This window comes from Anguilla rostrata, unplaced genomic scaffold, assembly GCF_018555375.3.
Source record: "Anguilla rostrata isolate EN2019 unplaced genomic scaffold, ASM1855537v3 scaf0961, whole genome shotgun sequence".
Lineage (NCBI taxonomy): Eukaryota > Metazoa > Chordata > Actinopteri > Anguilliformes > Anguillidae > Anguilla > Anguilla rostrata.
Window position 1 is genome coordinate 53818 of NW_026986323.1, and position 18042 is coordinate 71859.

At 41.2% G+C, this 18042-nt stretch overlaps 2 protein-coding genes across 2 annotated transcripts in view; both read right to left on the minus strand.

The window, feature by feature from the left end:
- LOC135246900 (basement membrane-specific heparan sulfate proteoglycan core protein-like) overlaps positions 1-18042 on the minus strand; it is an 81909-nt gene that overhangs the window by 50728 nt on the left and 13139 nt on the right. The window contains exons 7-9 of the mRNA XM_064320170.1: positions 10106-10396; positions 5298-5588; positions 4023-4307 (exon numbers count right to left, since the gene is read on the minus strand). Coding sequence (XP_064176240.1) covers positions 4023-4307; positions 5298-5588; positions 10106-10396 — 867 coding nt within the window. The remainder of the gene's footprint in view (positions 1-4022; positions 4308-5297; positions 5589-10105; positions 10397-18042) is intronic.
- On the minus strand, positions 922-15280 carry LOC135246901 (high affinity immunoglobulin gamma Fc receptor I-like). Its single transcript, XM_064320171.1, has 7 exons — positions 14308-15280; positions 13349-13372; positions 12730-12987; positions 11388-11675; positions 3120-3404; positions 2165-2245; positions 922-2036 (listed from the first exon to the last, which is right to left on the minus strand). Exons 1-7 carry the CDS (start codon positions 14336-14338, stop codon positions 1978-1980), a joined length of 1026 nt encoding a protein of 341 aa, XP_064176241.1. The 5' UTR covers positions 14339-15280; the 3' UTR covers positions 922-1977.

The following is an 18042-nucleotide window of genomic DNA, read 5'->3' on the forward strand; positions in this document are numbered from 1 at the left end:
CGCTCGCGTGGTTTCTGTACTCTGATCACATGCTCATGAAGGGAAGCTAATGAGCCGCAGCGTCCGCTATATTGGTACTTAAATTTTTTTTTTAGAGGAGGTAATCAGAGAAGTATGACATGCCTGTGTGTTTTATAACCGTTCTGCAGCTTTCCTCCTGTGTGTGGCAGGAAAATAACAGTGTGTGCATACGCCAGAGCACATGTGTGATGCAGCTCTTTCTTCCTCTGGAGAAATGTGGAAGTCCGTATGTTTGTGTTTATAGTCAGGTAAACAGCTAGGTGTCCATTCCATGTCAGGGAGCTTATAAAAAATAAAGGTTATCTCAATAAGTTATTATTTAAGTGCGTTATATCAACGTTTATTGTGTTGTATACATTTTATTGATTCCTATTAGAAATGTTTCATAACATGCATTAATGACTGCAGCACTGTTTCAATCCAGAGGTCTCCTGTACAGGAGCATTATACATTAGCCCTGAACCAGGAGTGACTGCTGTCCATTGAGCACCACGCGTCAACAGAACCTTAGGGCACTTTAAAACTATATGATCCTTATGTAGGCATTTGAACGGATACTGCATTAAAGCAACATCGGTTCAGAAAGGACTGCTAATGTGATAGCTCCAGCTGTATAAATGGATCCAATGTAGTTGCAATGTAAAAGTTGTGTAAGTCGCTCTGGATCACAGTGTCTACTAAATGCCGGTAATTTAAGTCACTTGTAGTCTACTTCCTCAAAAATGCTTACCAACCCAACAGCCTATCCCTTCATTGCCCTGGCCAATTGATGTTGAACAATTATTTAAGATCAAATTAAATTCAGCTATTCTCATTTTTTATTTATGATGGCCTATTTATTTTTCATATGTAATTACTCTTAGTTATCATCGAAAACTTCATCATGCAAGGACAGAAATATCGCAACTAATAACATTTTTAATGACGATACGCTATTACAAGCAATATCAAAATGACAATGTAGTCAAAATAATATGGTGGAATCAGCATAATATAGCAACAAGAGAGACAAATGCCAGCTTTAGCCTACTTATTTATTAATATTTATTTGTCACAATTCATCACCACAAAGAACGAAGACAATAAAGTTATGACTGGTAACATTGTTATTACAGTAGTAGTATTAACAGTAATTATATAAAAATAATATAATAAAAACAATCGAGCCCTCAGCTTCTCTGTCCACATTCAGCTCACCATTCCTGTTCGGGTTCTCCTTCTCACACTTGGATTAGATTGTGTTGTTCACCACAGTGGAAGGTGCTATAACTGACCTATTGAGGATGTTACATTACACATACGTTTATTTTTTTCATTTATTTCATATGTTAACAAAATAAAGAAGGAACAAAAAAGAACACACTTTAAAGTCCATTTAATTTAATACTAATACAAGCAGACACATGAAATGCACGTTGAACATGTTGCAGAGTCTCCGCTGTTTAGGCTGTATGTAAGCTTGCGGTGAGTACATAATATATAAAGTTCAGCATAGGACCCAAAGGACCCTGAAACAAACATACAGCAATCAAAGCTGACTAACTTAGACAAAGACCACAAGTGCAGCTCTGGTGAATCAGAACCTCAGATATATTATTCAGATCCTGCACTCTAAAGGCACGACTGTGGGCGCAGTCCGTACAGCGCTATCCACAAGCTCAACGCGAGCCGCGACATCGGCGGTTCGAATCCGACCGCAGACCTTTGTCGCACCTCTCTCTCCTCCTAATTATTCCTGTCTCTCTACACTATCCTATCCAAATAAATCTGAAAAAAACCCCCAAAAAAGGCACAACTGCTTCATTCCCAAAACTCACTGAGTGTCCCCATGACTGCAGCCCCAATCAGGATTTCCCCTCCTGCAAGCTGAGAAACATCACATTGAAAAATAATCCTGAGCTCTCAAACGTTCTTCATTCCACATGAGCACACTGATCCAGCTTCTGTGTGAAGGTTTTAAAAGTCAACTTCCACATTCTCTTCGGTGTATTTGACAGCTGCTTCATTAGACGACCCTGCACATCAACAAACATGTATAAACACAACAGAGGGAGAGAACTGGGAGTGAGAATGAACAGTGTTGCAGCCTGAAACCTGAAACACACATTGTTTTTAGATGTGTTCCCCTGTAAAATGACATCACCTGGTTTCCTGCACCATTTCACACACAGTATAATGGAGGCCAGCAGCAGAGGAGCAGCTCCCAGACCGAAGACCAGTCTACCTGTGGAGAGACACAGAGATGAGGGATACGTGGAGGATATAAACCTGTGCATATACAAGAATATATGGCCTGACAGGGCGGCAATCAGAACCCATGAAGTGGTTAAAATCTCTTATACTATGGCTACAACTAAAATGCATGGAAAAATTAAAATAAAAAGGTATTTTTAAAGACGTTTTATTAATTTCAAAACTAACCCCATTATGTACACATCTGCCACATCACTAAATATGGTTTCTTTGGTAATGATAAACCAGTGTTTCTCTTTTCTTATGTATGCAGAGTAGTCTCACTATCAGCCATCAAAAATATAAGAAAAGAGAAAAGACATTATACAATGAAAAACAAAGTTCACAACGATTGTCATGATGCATTTAGGAACTGGTATAGTGGGAAAACAGTGAGCTGTATCATATATTCTAATCCACATAACTACAATAGGTTAATATCTCCAAGCTTAATAAATGCTGCACCCCTGACCACAAAAATGTGAAATGTGTTGCAACTGAGATATTTTCTGGATAAAAAAACACTTTCTATCTTTCTATCTATCATCTAAACTTAGCGATTGATTTTTTTAAAATAACGTGGTGTTGAGTTGCCTGGCATTTCAGGATTTCTAAGTCAACAAATTGAAAGTTTTTGTGTAGTGATTTAGAACCATAATGAGGCAAAATTACCCACATCGCCATGCCTATACACAAACACAAATAAAACGACTGGTTGACATGGCTGTCAACCAATCGGAATTAAATATTTGTCCGAGCCATAGTATAAATTGTTTTACTGTTTGTTGCTCCTATGTATGGTAAGTGAATGGAATGCAATGTAAATATTTTAAGAATAAAGTTTTAGATACAATTTGAAAGCCTACCTGAGACTCCTGCAACAGTCAGAGTGATAAAGTCGCTGGGTTGTGATGTCACATTTCTCCCCTCCAGCCTCCCCTCACACCAGTACTGCCCCTGGTCAGACCCAGCAGCACCAGTGATGTTTACACTGTACTCTTTAGAGAGAGATGTGGCTGTCTGGTTATGGTCTCTGTACCAGAAATGTGTCCAGTTGCTGTAGGAGTCCACCTCACACCTCAGGGTGACGGTCTCTCCATTGTACAGTGGGCGCCATTTTGGCTTCACGATCAGAGTGGCCTTAGGCAGGGCTGTGGAAAGGAGACAGACTGGGTCACAGTTTCTTCTGTCAGAATTTAGAGATGACTGAGGAGGAAACAGTTGTTCATGAATTGCAAGGAAAAATAACTAGAAATATAAATTATATTTGACTCTATAGGTGGTCCTGCACAATATTCCATAAATATTACAATTTTAAGCATTTCACCCAAAACAAATTATATATGTGAAATAATAAACCAAATATTTTTATTCCCTATAGTGTGAGCATAAGTTGAGTTTCATTGAAATTAGGATAATTATACAAAGCCTCCAGCAGTGCTGAATTCATAAAAATGCCAATAACATAATGGTGTGGAATGTTTTTGTGACACGCATTAGGCCCCATAATAACTGACCATCATTTGAGTGCCGGAGCATACATAAGCATTGTATCTGACCATGTGCATCCATTTATGACTACAGTCTACCAGTATTCAAGTGGATACTTCCAGCAGGAAAAGCGTCTTTTCACAAAGCACACGTCTCCTCTAGCTGGTTCCACAAACAAGATGATGACTTAATTTTATTCCAATGACTTGCACAGTCCCCAGATCTGAATCCAATTGAGCACGTGACAGATCCAAATTGAAAGCATACCTGAGACTCACCTGCAACAGTGGTGGAGTCGCTGTGCTGTGATGTCACTTTTCTCCACTCCAGCCTCCCCTCACACCAGTACTGCCCCTGGTCAGACCCATCAGCACCAGAGATGGTGAGTCTGTTACCAGTTACACTGTGACCAGCAGTCTGAGACACAGCCATCTGGGCCTGGTCTTTGTACCAGGAATATGTCCAGTTGCTGTAGGATTCCACCTCACACCTCAGGGTGACGGTCTCTCCATTGTACAGTGGGCGCCATTTTGGCTCTACAGTCAGAGTGGCTTGAGGCAGGGCTGTGGAAAGGAGACAGACTGGGTCACAGTTTCTTCTGTCAGAATGTAGATGTGACTGAGGAGGAAACAGTTGTGTATAAAATGCAAGGGAAAAAGAACCATGGCAGAAAGATTAATTATCTTTGAATCAATAGGTGGTCCTGCGCAATATTTCATAAAATATATATATTTGAAGCATAACTTCAAAAGTAAATTATATATGTGAAATCATTCACAGAATATTTTTATTCTCTATAGTGTGAGTATGAATTGTATATCATTGAAATTAGGATAATTATACGCAGCCTCCAGCAATGCTGAATTCATAAGAATCCCAATAACATGTCTGAAATTTACAGAGAGTGGTGCAATAAACAATAAAATCCAGTGAGTGGCAGTTCTGTGGGTGGAAAAACCTTATTAATGAGATTGTCGGAGTAGAATGGGCAGACTCATTCAAGCTAGCAGAAAGGCCACAAATGGTCAAAAAACAGCTATTTACAATAGTGCTGCGCAGAAGGACATCTCTGAATATACAACCCAAAACTAAACAATTGAAGAATGGATAAATGTCTGGTCTGACGAATCTCAATTTCTGCTACGACACATACGTAGATGGTAGGGTCAGAATTTGACAAAACAGGATGAATTCATACTGCATAAAATCCCATCCTCCTTTGTATCAGCAGTAACGGCTGGTAGTGGTAGTGTAATGGTGTTTTTTTGTGACACACATTAAGCCCCTTAATACCAACTGACCATCAGTTGAGTGCCAGAACATAATTAAGCATTCTAGCGGACCATATGCATCCCTTTAGGACCACAGTCTACCTTTTATCAAGTTGATACTTACAGCAGGTAATGTGCCTTATCACAAAGCACACGTCACCTGCAGCTGGTTCCACAAACAAGACGGCGACTTCATTTTACTCCAATGACCTGCACAGTCCCCAGATCTGAATCCAACAGAGCATGTGACATATCCAAATTGAAAGCGTACCTGAGACTCACCTGCAACAGTCAGATTGATGGAGTCGCTGCGCTGTGATGTCACTTTTCTCTCCTCCAGCCTCCCCTCACACCAGTACTGCCCCTGGTCAGACCCAGCAGCACCAGGGATGGTGAGTCTGTTACCAGTTACACTGTGGCCAGCAGTCTGAGACACAGCCATATGGGCCTGGTCTTTGTACCAGGAAAATATCCAGTTGCTGTAGGATTCCACCTCACAACTCAGGGTGACGGTCTCTCCATTGTACAGTGGGTGCCATTTTGGCTCTACAGTCAGAGTGGCTTTAGGCAGGGCTGTGGAAAGGAGACTGACTGGGTCACAGTTTCTTCTGTCAGAATGTAGAAGTGACTGAGGAGGAAACAGTTGTGTATAAAATGCAAGGGAAAAAGAACCATGGCGAAAGATTAATTATTTGAACAATAGGTGGTCCTGGGCATATTCATAAAATATAAATATTTGAAGCATAACTTCAAAGAAATTATATGTGGGAAAACATTCACAGAATATTTGTATTCTCTATATTGGTATAACTAATATCTTGAAATTAGGATAATTATACAAAGCCTCTAGCACTGTCGATTCATAGAATCCCAATAACATGTATGAAATTACAGAGTGGTACATAAAAAAAAATCCAGTGAGTAGCAGTATCTTGTGTGAAATACTCTTATTGATAGCGTCGGAGTAAATGGGCAGACTCATTCAAGCTAAGCAGAAAGCAAAAATGGTCAATAACAGCTATTTACAACAGTCTGCGCATGAAGGACATCTCTGAATAACACAACCCAAAACTAAACAATTGAAGAATGGATAAATCTGGTCTGACGAATCTCAATTTCTGCTACGACACTACGTATTGTAGGTCAGAATTTTACAAAACAGGATGAATCCATCTGCATAAAATCCCATCCTGCTTTGTGTCAGCAGTAACGGCTGGTAAGTGTAGTGTAAAGTGTGTTTTGTGATACAACATTAAGCCCTTAAACCAACTGAACATCATTGAGGCCAGAATACTTAAGCATTTGTAGCGACCATGTCACCCTTTAGACCACAGTCTACCTTTATCAAGTTGATACTTCCAGCGGTAATGTGCTGTCACAAAGCACCGCACTGCAGCTGGTTCCGATCAGACAACTAAGGCGACTATCATTTTACTCCAATGACCTGCACGTCCCAGATCTGAATCCAATAGAGCATGTGACTATCCAAATTTGAAAGCGTAGTGGAGACTCACCTGCACAGTCAGATTGATGGAGTCGCTGCCTGTGATGTCACTTTTCTCCCTCCAGCCTCCCCTCACCCAGTACTAGCCCCTGGTCAGTACCAGCAGCACAGGGATGGTGAGTCGTTACCAGTCACACTGTGACCAGCAGTCTGAGACACAGCCATCTGGGCCTGCTCTTTGTACCAGAATATGTCCAGTGCTGTAGGAGTCCCACCTCACACCTCAGGTGACGTCTCTCCATTGTACAGTGGTGCCATTTTGGCCTACAGTCGAGTGGCTTAGGCAGGCTGTGGAAAGGACAGACTGGGTCACAGTTTCTTCTGTCAGAATGTAGATGTGACGAGGAGGAAACAGGTGTGTAAAGAATGCAAGGGAAAAGAACCATGCAGAAAGATTAATGATTTGAATCATAGGTGGTCCTGTGCAATATTTCATAAAACATAAATATTGAAGCATAACTTCAAAGTAAATATATATGTGAAATCATTCACAAATATTTTTATTCTCATAGTGATATAAGTTGAATATCATTGAAATTAGATAATTATACAATGCTTAGCACTGTGAATTCATAAGAATTCCAATAACATGTCTGAATTTACAGAGAGTCGCAATACAATGAAAATCATGAGTAGCATTCTAGTGGGGGAAAATACCTTATTAATTGAGAGCGTCTAGTGAATGGCAACTATTCAAGCTGCAGAAAGCCACAAATGGTCAAAAAACAGCTATTTACAACAGTGCTGCGCAGAAGACATCTCTGAATACACAACCCAAACTAAACAATTGAAAGAATGATAAATTCTGATCTGACGAATCTCAATTCGCTACGACAATAGTAGATGGTAGGTCAGAATTTGACAAAACAGGATGAATCCATACTGCTAAATCCCATCCTGCTTTGTGTCACATAGGCTGGTATGGTAGTGTATGTGTGTTTTTGTGACACACATTGCCCCTTATACCATGACCATCAGTCGTGATCCAGAACAATATTAGCATTGTAGTTGACCATTGCATCCCTTAGGACCACAGTCTACCTTTATCAAGTTGATACTTCCAGCAGGTAATGTGCTCGCCAGTTCACAAGCAAACGCATCACCTCAGCTGGTTCCACAACGAATGCATGACTTATTTATTCCAATACTGACATCACCCAGATCTAATCCAATGAGCATGTGACATATCAAATTGAATAGCCTCCGACTCACCTCACACAGTCATTGATGGAGTCGCTGCCGCTGTGATGTCACATTCTCTCTCCAGCCTCCCCTCACACCAGTACGCCCTGTCAGCCGGCCCAGAGTGAGTGTACAGTTACACTGTGACCACAGTCTGAGACAAGCCTCTGGCTGGTCTTTGTACCAGGAATATTCCAGTTGCTGTTGAGTCCACCTCACACTCAGGGTACGGTCTCTCCATTGTACAGTGGGGCCATTTTGTCTACAGTCAAGTGCTTAGGCAGGCTGTGGAAAGGAGACAGACTGGTCACAGTTTCTTCTGTCAGAATGTAGAAGTGACTGAGGAGAACAGTTGTAAAATGCAAGGAAAAGAACCATGGCAGAAGATATTTTTTGATCAATAGGTGGTCCTGCGCAATATTCATAAAATATAAATATTTGAAGCATAACTTCAAGAAATTAATATGTGAAATCATTCACAGAATATTTATTCTCTATAGGGAGTATAATGAATATCATTGAATTAGGATAATTATACAAGCCTTAGCACTGCGATTCATAGAATCCCAATAATTCTGAAATTACAGAGAGTGGTAATAACAATAATCCAGTGAGTAGCATTCTATGGGTGAAAATACCTTAATAACGTCGAGTAGAAGGGCAGACTCATTCAAGCTAGCAGAAAGGCCACAAATGGTAAAACACTATTTACACAGTGCTGCGCAGAAGGACATCTCTGAATACACAACCCAAAACTAACAATTAAGAATGGATAAATTCTGGTCTGACAATCCATTCTGCTACGACATACGTAGATGTAGGGTCAGAATTTGACAAACAGGATGAATCCAACTGCATAAATCCATCCTGCTTTGTGCAGCAGTAACGGCTGTATGTAGTGTAATGGTGTGTTTTGTGACACAATTAAGCCCCTTAATACCAACTGACCATCATTGAGTGCCAGAACATACTTAGCATTGTAGGGACCATGTGCACCTTAGGACCACAGTCTACCTTTCAGTTGATACTTCCAGCGTAATGGCCTGCACAAAGCACACGCACTGCAGCTGGTTCACAAACAGAGGCACTTCATTTACTCCAATGACCTGCACAGTCCCCAGATCTGAATCCATAGAGCATGTGACTATCCAATTGAAAGCGTACTGAGACTCACCTCAACAGTCAGATTGATGGAGTCGCTGCGCTGGATGTCACTTCTCCCCTCCGCCTCCCTCACACCAGTATGCCCCTGTACCAGCTGTTACACTGTGACCAGCAGTCTGAGACACAGCCATCTGGGCCTGGTCTTTGTACCAGGAATATATCCAGTTGCTGTGGAGTCCACCTCACAACTCAGGGTGACGGTCTCTCCATTGTACAGTGGGCCATTTTGGCTCTACAGTCAGAGTGGCTTTAGGCAGGGCTGTGGAAAGGAGACAGACTGGGTCACAGTTTCTTCTGTCAGAATGTAGAAGTGACTGAGGAGGAAACAGTTGTGTATAAATGCAAGGGAAAAAGAACCATAGGCAGAAGATTAATTATTTTGAATCAATAGGTGGTCCTGCGCAATATTTCATAAAATATAAAAATTTGAAGCATAACTTCAAAAGAAATTATATATGTGAAATCATTCACAGAATGTTTTTATTCTCTATAGGTGAGTATAAGTTGAATATCATTGAAATTAGGATAATTATACAAGCCTTTAGCACTGCTGAATTCATTAAGAATCCCAATAACATGTCTGAAATTTACAGAGAGTGGTGCAATAAACAATGAAATCCAGTGAGTAGCAGTTCTGTGGTGAAAATACTATTATTGAGCGTCGGAGTAGAATGGGCAGACTCATTCAAGCTAGCAGAAAGGCCACAAATGGTCAAATAACAGCTATTTACAACAGTGCTGCGCAGAAGGACATCTCTGAATACACAACCCAAAACTAAACAATTGAAGAATGGATAAATGTCTGGTCTGACGAATCTCAATTTCTGCTACGACACATACGTAGATGGTAGGGTCAGAATTTGACAAAACAGGATGAATCCATACTGCATAAAATCCCATCCTGCTTTGTGTCAGCAGTAACGGCTGGTAGTGGTAGTGTAATGGTGTGTTTTTGTGACACACATTAAGCCCCTTAATACCAACTGACCATCAGTTGAGTGCCAGAACATACTTAAGCATTGTAGCGGACCATGTGCATCCCTTTAGGACCACAGTCTACCTTTTATCAAGTTGATACTTCCAGCAGGTAATGTGCCTTGTCACAAAGCACACGTCACCTGCAGCTGGTTCCACAAACAAGACGGCGACTTCATTTTACTCCAATGACCTGCACAGTCCCCAGATCTGAATCCAATAGAGCATGTGACATATCCAAATTGAAAGCGTACCTGAGACTCACCTGCAACAGTCAGATTGATGGAGTCGCTGCGCTGTGATGTCACTTTTCTCCCCTCCAGCCTCCCCTCACACCAGTACTGCCCCTGGTCAGACCCAGCAGCACCAGGGATGGTGAGTCTGTTACCAGTCACACTGTGACCAGCAGTCTGAGACACAGCCATCTGGGCCTGGTCTTTGTACCAGGAATATGTCCAGTTGCTGTATGAGTCCACCTCACACCTCAGGGTGACGGTCTCTCCATTGTACAGTGGGCGCCATTTTGGCTCTACAGTCAGAGTGGCTTTAGGCAGGGCTGTGGAAAGGAGACAGACTGGGTCACAGTTTCTTCTGTCAGAATGTAGAAGTGACTGAGGAGGAAACAGTTGTGTATAAAATGCAAGGGAAAAAGAACCATGGCAGAAAGATTAATTATCTTTGAATCAATAGGTGGTCCTGCGCAATATTTCATAAAATATAAATATTTGAAGCATAACTTCAAAAGTAAATTATATATGTGAAATCATTCACAGAATATTTTTATTCTCCATAGTGTGAGTATAAGTTGAATATCATTGAAATTAGGATAATTATACAAAGCCTTTAGCACTGCTGAATTCATAAGAATCCCAATAACATGTCTGAAATTTACAGAGAGTGGTGCAATAAACAATGAAATCCAGTGAGTAGCAGTTCTATGTGTGAAAATACCTTATTATTGAGAGTGTCTGAGTAGAATGGGCAGACTCATTCAAGCTAGCAGAAAGGCCACAAATGGTCAAAAAACAGCTATTTACAACAGTGCTGCGCAGAAGGACATCTCTGAATACACAACCCAAAACTAAACAATTAAAGAATGGATAAATGTCTGGTCTGACGAATCTCAATTTCTGCTACGACACATACGTAGATGGTAGGGTCAGAATTTGACAAAACAGGATGAATCCATACTGCATAAAAATCCCATCCTGCTTTGTGTCAGCAGTAACGGCTGGTAGTGGTAGTGTAATGGTGTGTTTTTGTGACACACATTAAGCCCCTTAATACCAACTGAGCATCAGTTGAGTCCCAGAACATACTTAAGCATTGTAGCAGACCATGTGCATCCCTTTATGACCACAGTCTACCTTTTTTCAAGTTGATACTTCCAGCAGGTAATGTGCCATGTCACAAAGCACACGTCACCTGCAGCTGGTTCCACAAACAAGACGGCGACTTCATTTTACTCCAATGACCTGCACAGTCCCCAGATCTGAATCCAATAGAGCATGTGACATATCCAAATTGAAAGCGTACCTGAGACTCACCTACAGTCAGAGTGATGGAGTCGCTGCGCTGTGATGTCACTTTTCTCCCCTCCAGCCTCCCCTCACACCAGTACTGCCCCTGGTCAGACCCAGCAGCACCAGGGATGGTGAGTCTGTTACCAGTTACACTGTGACCAGCAGTCTGAGACACAGCCATCTGGGCCTGGTCTTTGTACCAGGAATATATCCAGTTGCTGTCGGAGTCCACCTCACAACTCAGGGTGACGGTCTCTCCATTGTACAGTGGGCGCCATTTTGGCTGTACCGTCAGAGTGGCTTTAGGCAGTGCTGTAGAAACAGACAGACTGGGTCACAGTTCTGGTTCACAAAAACCAGGGCAGCTGCATTCCTATTTTCAATGATATTAAGAGAAGATATTCAAAAATCAGAAATGAAAAATCTCTAATCCTGATCGTAATGGTACAAGAATTAAACTAAGGAACAGGACCCCAGAATCATCACAGCAGTTGGACCCAGTGCATTATGGGAATGTACCAATTTTGCACATTGACTAATGCCTGTCAACACTCACCTGATACCTGTATGTGGGTGGGGTAACTATACTCTGTGTACCAGACTGGGTCTTTTTACCAGTAATATTCCCAGCCAGCTGAAGTCTCTGTAACCTTACAAGAAAGCTGTCATGTTCTCTTTGCATATAACTGCCTGGTGAGAGACAGTCGGACCGTGGGTTTCTCTATAACAGAGAGAACAGACTGAATCTCTCCCCAGTTCCTAATAATGGCATAATCAAACACAGGCAAACTGGCTTTAATCTGTGATACAGTAGAACATGGTTCGCTTATCCATGTACTGGGAAAGCATGTGACTATCTCAGAACGGGTGTGGGCGAGGCTGTGAAGACGGACAGACTGTGTCACAGCTCCAACCGCTCATTACATTACACTACATTACAGGCATTCGCAGATGGTTCCACCCAGAGCGATTTACACAACTTTTACATACAACTTTGCTAGTGGAGTGTAGACATGACTACAGAGGGACAGGCATGCTCTGATTGGGGTTGAGACAAAGAGCTAAAGCAGTAGGTTCTCTCATTCTATCATAACAGATAGAAAAGGCCACATTCCATGGATTTAAACATACAGAAGCTCAAATATTAACAATACAAACAGTGTATCAGTCAGAAACTCAACTCAATTGGTGGTATACCCAGCCCATTTAAGTGAAAATAAGTTAATTTTATATTTGCCTGTAATAAATGAGCTGGTACGGGAAGCACAATGTGCACTGGGGAAGATTGAATAAATGGGTTAAATATGGTCTCTCTGTGGGATGAGTGAGACCACCAGTGTTCAGCTGCTGACCAGTTTTGACTCACCTGACACGTTCAGTCTGACAGGATCACTTTCGGATTCACCAGAACACTTATATACACCACTGTGGGCTTCAGTAACAGGTGCGATGGTGTAGATGTTTTCTTGGGATGTGTGCTTTTGCGCCCAACTATTTGATTCATTTCTGTACCAAAAGAATCCATGATGTTTGAACGGCCGTCCCGAACACGAGAGAGTGACGGTCTCTCCAGTGTAGAACAGGGGCCAGTTAGGCTGCAGAGTCAGTACAGCCTTTGAGCTCCCTGTACAAACAGTGCATGCACTACGTCAGTACATGTGTTTAAATACTCATGTCTGTTTATAGTGTCCTGATTAATGCTCAGCTTATTATTTAGAACAGTAATGAACTGATTCTGTTTGTGATCTCTGTATCACCCCCTACTGTAGGACATGCCTCGAGTCTCACAGAATAATATTTCTACATTACCGTCCACATATGCAGTCACATTAATCACATCATAATGCTGTTAGATAGTCTTATTGTGAAGCATGACATTCTGTTATCAATCATAAGTTTCACTAAACTGTCTGAATAAGGTTTTTCTCTGATAAATTATCAGGTAACAGAAGGTGGGGTTTGTGTTAAAATCTAGTAACACTCACCCAGTCTTGTCATTAGACTCAGCACTGTTAAAAAAAAAAACAGACAGGAATCATTAACATCATCATCGAAATGGCCAATGAAATGCAATAAGAGCAAGAAAAATACAAAACCATAAATATGTTCCAAATAAAGCCTAAATACATCCCCATCATTGCTGTTTGATTTCAAGATGTCATCCATGCAGTACTTTGGAAGTTGGGTAAACTCAGGTCCACCAGTCAGTGTTTGAGTTCGGCAATGATCAGTTTGAATGGAGCGTATATCTGTTTGTGTGAACATATTTGAAGCCTTTACATGTTCTGTGCAAAAATACACTGAAAGTTCTGGTTAAAAAGCCAGTTACATATCACCACTGTTATATTATTAAGTTCAATTGTTTTACCTTTTTTCATGTCATTTTTTGTTTGATTATTTTATTTGTAGCACAATATGCTACAGTGGTACCTTTCGTGATTATTTATATTTTTATTTTACTGCTAGAGTGTATTGATGCACACCATCCTTTTTATTCTAATTGCAAATTGGTGCTTGTACATATCTTTTGTAAATTTTCCCACTTTCCCACCTGCCAAGGGACTACTGAAGAAATTTAGTTATCAAGCTAATTCTGGGGCAGTTACTAACTGTCTAATGTCTCTTATAAAATAACAAATAAATAAAATTGTATTTCTTCTTTCACAACAAATTGTTAGTGATCATTCAAGGTATGTTATCTACCGAAGCAAAAGCATACTTCTTCACTCATACTTTTCTTTTTTTCCCATAACGCAGATCATTCCAATGCAGCCCAAACGCTGTAGAGCATTTTAGTATTAGTGAGTCAAATCATACTTATTTATTTAAGCACAACTTAAGAAATGTGTTGTTGTTTTTTTCGAATCAAATGTAAATTTCACCACAAAAACATACTTGTCTCTTAAAAACCTTTGCATTAAAAAACTGATTCGGTAGTACTCACAGATCAATGTGACCCCTCTGTTTGCTGGCATGATTCAAGAGGAAGTTTAGTGCTTCAACTTCAGTGATCAAAACAGCAAAAAAAAAAACCCTGGGCTATTATACATTCTGTACAGCACCTCTAATGCATTCTTTTCTTATCTGCTTGTGTGGACAGCAAGTTGCGAAAAAATTCTCTCAGAAGCTCACACACTTCTACTTCATCACTGCTTTACCTTCCGCTTTTCTGTAACTAAAATCAACTAAATTTAAATATATATCTGCAGAAGGTCACTCTTACATTTCCTGTCTACTGACAAAAAAGCCACCAACAACAGAAGCCAGAAAACCCACAGGCACTCACAGTGCCAAACAGAAAATAAACTATCCAAACTTGTATGTGAGTTGTGTAGGCTACAGACAACTCTAAGTACCTGTATGAGTTGGACTGCAGTTGATGACAGACAAATCCTGTGAAGAGCTGTGAAGGAGAACCCTAAAACTACAGTCAGTGATGTCACCAGCGGTCTCCAGAGGGCAGGGGTCAAAATATAGCAATCCGCCAAATGCAGAAGACTCTGAGAGCAGAATTATAGAGGCTAAACAGCAAAAAAATGCAAAACCTCACATCAACGTCAAGAATCAAAAGCCCAGATTAGAATTAGCCAAAAAGTACAGAGACAAGCCAGAAGAGTTTTGAAACAGTTTTATGAACAAATGAGACAAAAAAATAAAAAAAATAAAAACCAAAGCAATGGAAAGCTGAAAGTGTGGAGGATAGAACTTCTGCTTTTTAATTTTAATTTTTTTTAAACTTTTACACAGCTGAAAATAGGGGGACTCAACACAAAGACAGCAGTTTCTGTGAAATGGTAACACACATACCATGATATTAAAAGCTGACTGTACTTTTGTCTCATATTCATATCCAAATACCGTAAGCACAGAGCAAAAATAACCAATTTCCCGCTACTATTACAACACTTATGGGGGGCTATGTTGTGTGAGAGCAAAAATAAGGAAATAGGTCCTGCACTGCAAAACTTCACGTTCTCTTCTCTTCTTTTTTATAAACTAAAGCAAAAGTGCAGAACTTCACTCGTTATCACAGGGAATCAGAGAGACTTTAGGGCAGCACCTTGCTTAAATGCACTGGTCCTCTGTGAAATGAAACACTGCATGGTCTAAAAAAACCTGACTGTGCCAGAGCTGACTGTGAATGTTGGACCCGCAGGACAGCTCACAATTGGCTAGAGTGAAGCCCTGGGTGTATGTGATTGGCTACTGTGCTGTCCAGAGGCTGTAGTGTGGTCCACAGAAAGGTGGCTTCAGTTTGTGAGGAGTACCATCTCATCACAACATAGCAGTTCCTCTGATTGGTCAGACTCAATAGTTAAGCAGCAGGCTGGTTGCATTCATTTGAAAAGATGGGGATGCTTGTCTGTGCACTAAAAAACGTACACAAGATTCAGGTGCTAGTCTGTGTGCTTACAATCTTACACAGGATGGGGTGCTTGTCTGTGGTCCTTTAAAGTTCCAGTGCATGTCCCTCTGACATTTACTTGAAAACAGAAGCTATTGTAAAATCATTTGGCCAACAGGTGAGGCACTTGAGCAATAAAATACTCCATTGAGTTAAAAAAATATATAAATACTGTACTAATTTGGCTCCTGCCTAATCTTTGGGGTACACACTACTATCCAAAATGTTCTACTATCCAGCACCACGGATTCCCTGATGGTAATGGAGAGTAGAGGTTCTACTATAATGACCTCTGCAAAAACGCCCAACAATGCCCAGTCAAAGCCCAACATCTGGCCACCATGCTCCGTCAGCCCAGAGACAGTCTAACTGGCTCCACCCTTCTTGCATATGCAGACTTCATGGCTGCTTGGCCACAGAATCATTTGTGTTCTGTCTGTTTCTCCAGTCTTGGGAGCTGATTGGTTGCAGCAGAAGAGCTGTGTTAGGTCATAGCTTAGGACCACTATGTTGGAAACTGAAGAGCAAATAGATAGAGGGGGCGAAGTTACTGCACTCTGAGCTCTGAATAAACTAAAGACTTCTCAAGAAACTGCTGCACTTCCTGTTCCAACTTCCACAGCGCCTCCAGCCTGGTCTGCGGTTTTGCCAACGCGCTGTACACTCTGGCTTCCAGGCTAGGGCTTCTCCCCCGTCTGCCCCAGATAAGCCCTCGTCCAGGTTACAAGCACAACCAATCACATCACTGACACCACACAAAGGTGCTGTACCAAAGGTTAAAGTATCTCGAGACACAACACAGACCTGGCCACCAAAATAAACCAAATAAAATTAACTGGCACACAAGGAATCTCACCCGTCCCACCCCCTGGGGGAATCTCTTTATCCTCACCGATCCTACATGCCCCTTTAATTTTATACCCGTTCTTGCTCAACTAATTCTCTCAGGGGACACCAGAGATCTCCACTCTCTGGCAGTCTCAAGTGATTCGGTTCTCAAATCCACCTAGCTCAACCGCCATTACACCTATCCGCCCATAAATTCTAGGGAGGGGACATTGTATCTCCTGATCGTACAGACACCTTTAATTTTATCCATTTCTGCTCTACCTGCTGAAAGGCAGAACGTGAACAGAAGTCTGGTAGTCCCAGAGAAAGACTGGCATTTCCCACATTCACTGAAATGGGATTTTAGTGGGAGTTTACTGACACCTAGTGGTGAAAATATGCAAGCCTTTCACGACACAGACACTCACCTGCCAGCATCTACCATTGCCAGAATAATGGATATGATGTTGCTCCAACTACCCCAATCTCACTTCACACTCTGTTGCCCAATATCCAATTACTATGTTCTCACCTAATCCATTTTCAAAATTAAAAATTTCATTCATCAGACAGTCAAGTGAGAACTAAATTCTCTTTTGTTGTGACAGCTTTGGGAATTAATGTATGTGGGGAAGTGAAGGTGTTCTGTAACCTCTCAGATGTAGGGATCTGCTGGTGCTCAGATGTTTGTAGTCCTGACCTGCAGGTGAGAGAACACCTGTGGCCAGTGACCATTCCACCACTGTCTGTGTTAATGTGTGACTTTTGCCTTGTGACTACACCCTCCTAGAAGACAGAAGCAAAAGGCATGAGAGCAAGTGGAGGCCACTAAATAAACAAATGAACAACACTGATTAATAAACTTAACTTAGACAATAACTTCACACCAACCTCTCTATGTTTTAATGTTTAAGTCTCTATACCGGAGTGAGATATCCTGCAGGGGGTTAATGCTGATGCTGTACTCATCTGTGACCATGGGAGGTCAGCAGAGGCCATGTTTCACGGTCAGCCAAAACAGCAAATTAAAAAAATGGGCAAGATCAAGTCTGAGCCTCCCAATACACAGCAAGTAAAGTAAAAAGACTGAATGATAAAATGATTCATACTAACCTGGTATCAACAGTTAAAGACGGGCTAAATATGAATCTGTTAAAGCAAATAATCATAGAGTTTGTACAGATTATTGCCTGAGGTATTAAATAAGATGAAAAAATTAACAGCCCATGTTTATTAAAATGCGGTGCAGAAGATCGAGGTCATCCATCCAGGCCCCCAGGTAGTGTCATAACAGGAGTTTTGACCAGGAGAGGTTCAGCTCAGGAGATAAATGCAGTGTGAATATTCCCTTTCCTCTGACATTATGCTTAAATCACCCAATCCTCCTGCTGTTTTTCTCATCTGTGTCACTCCCTGGAGCTCCTGCCTCTTCCCACCCTCCTTTAT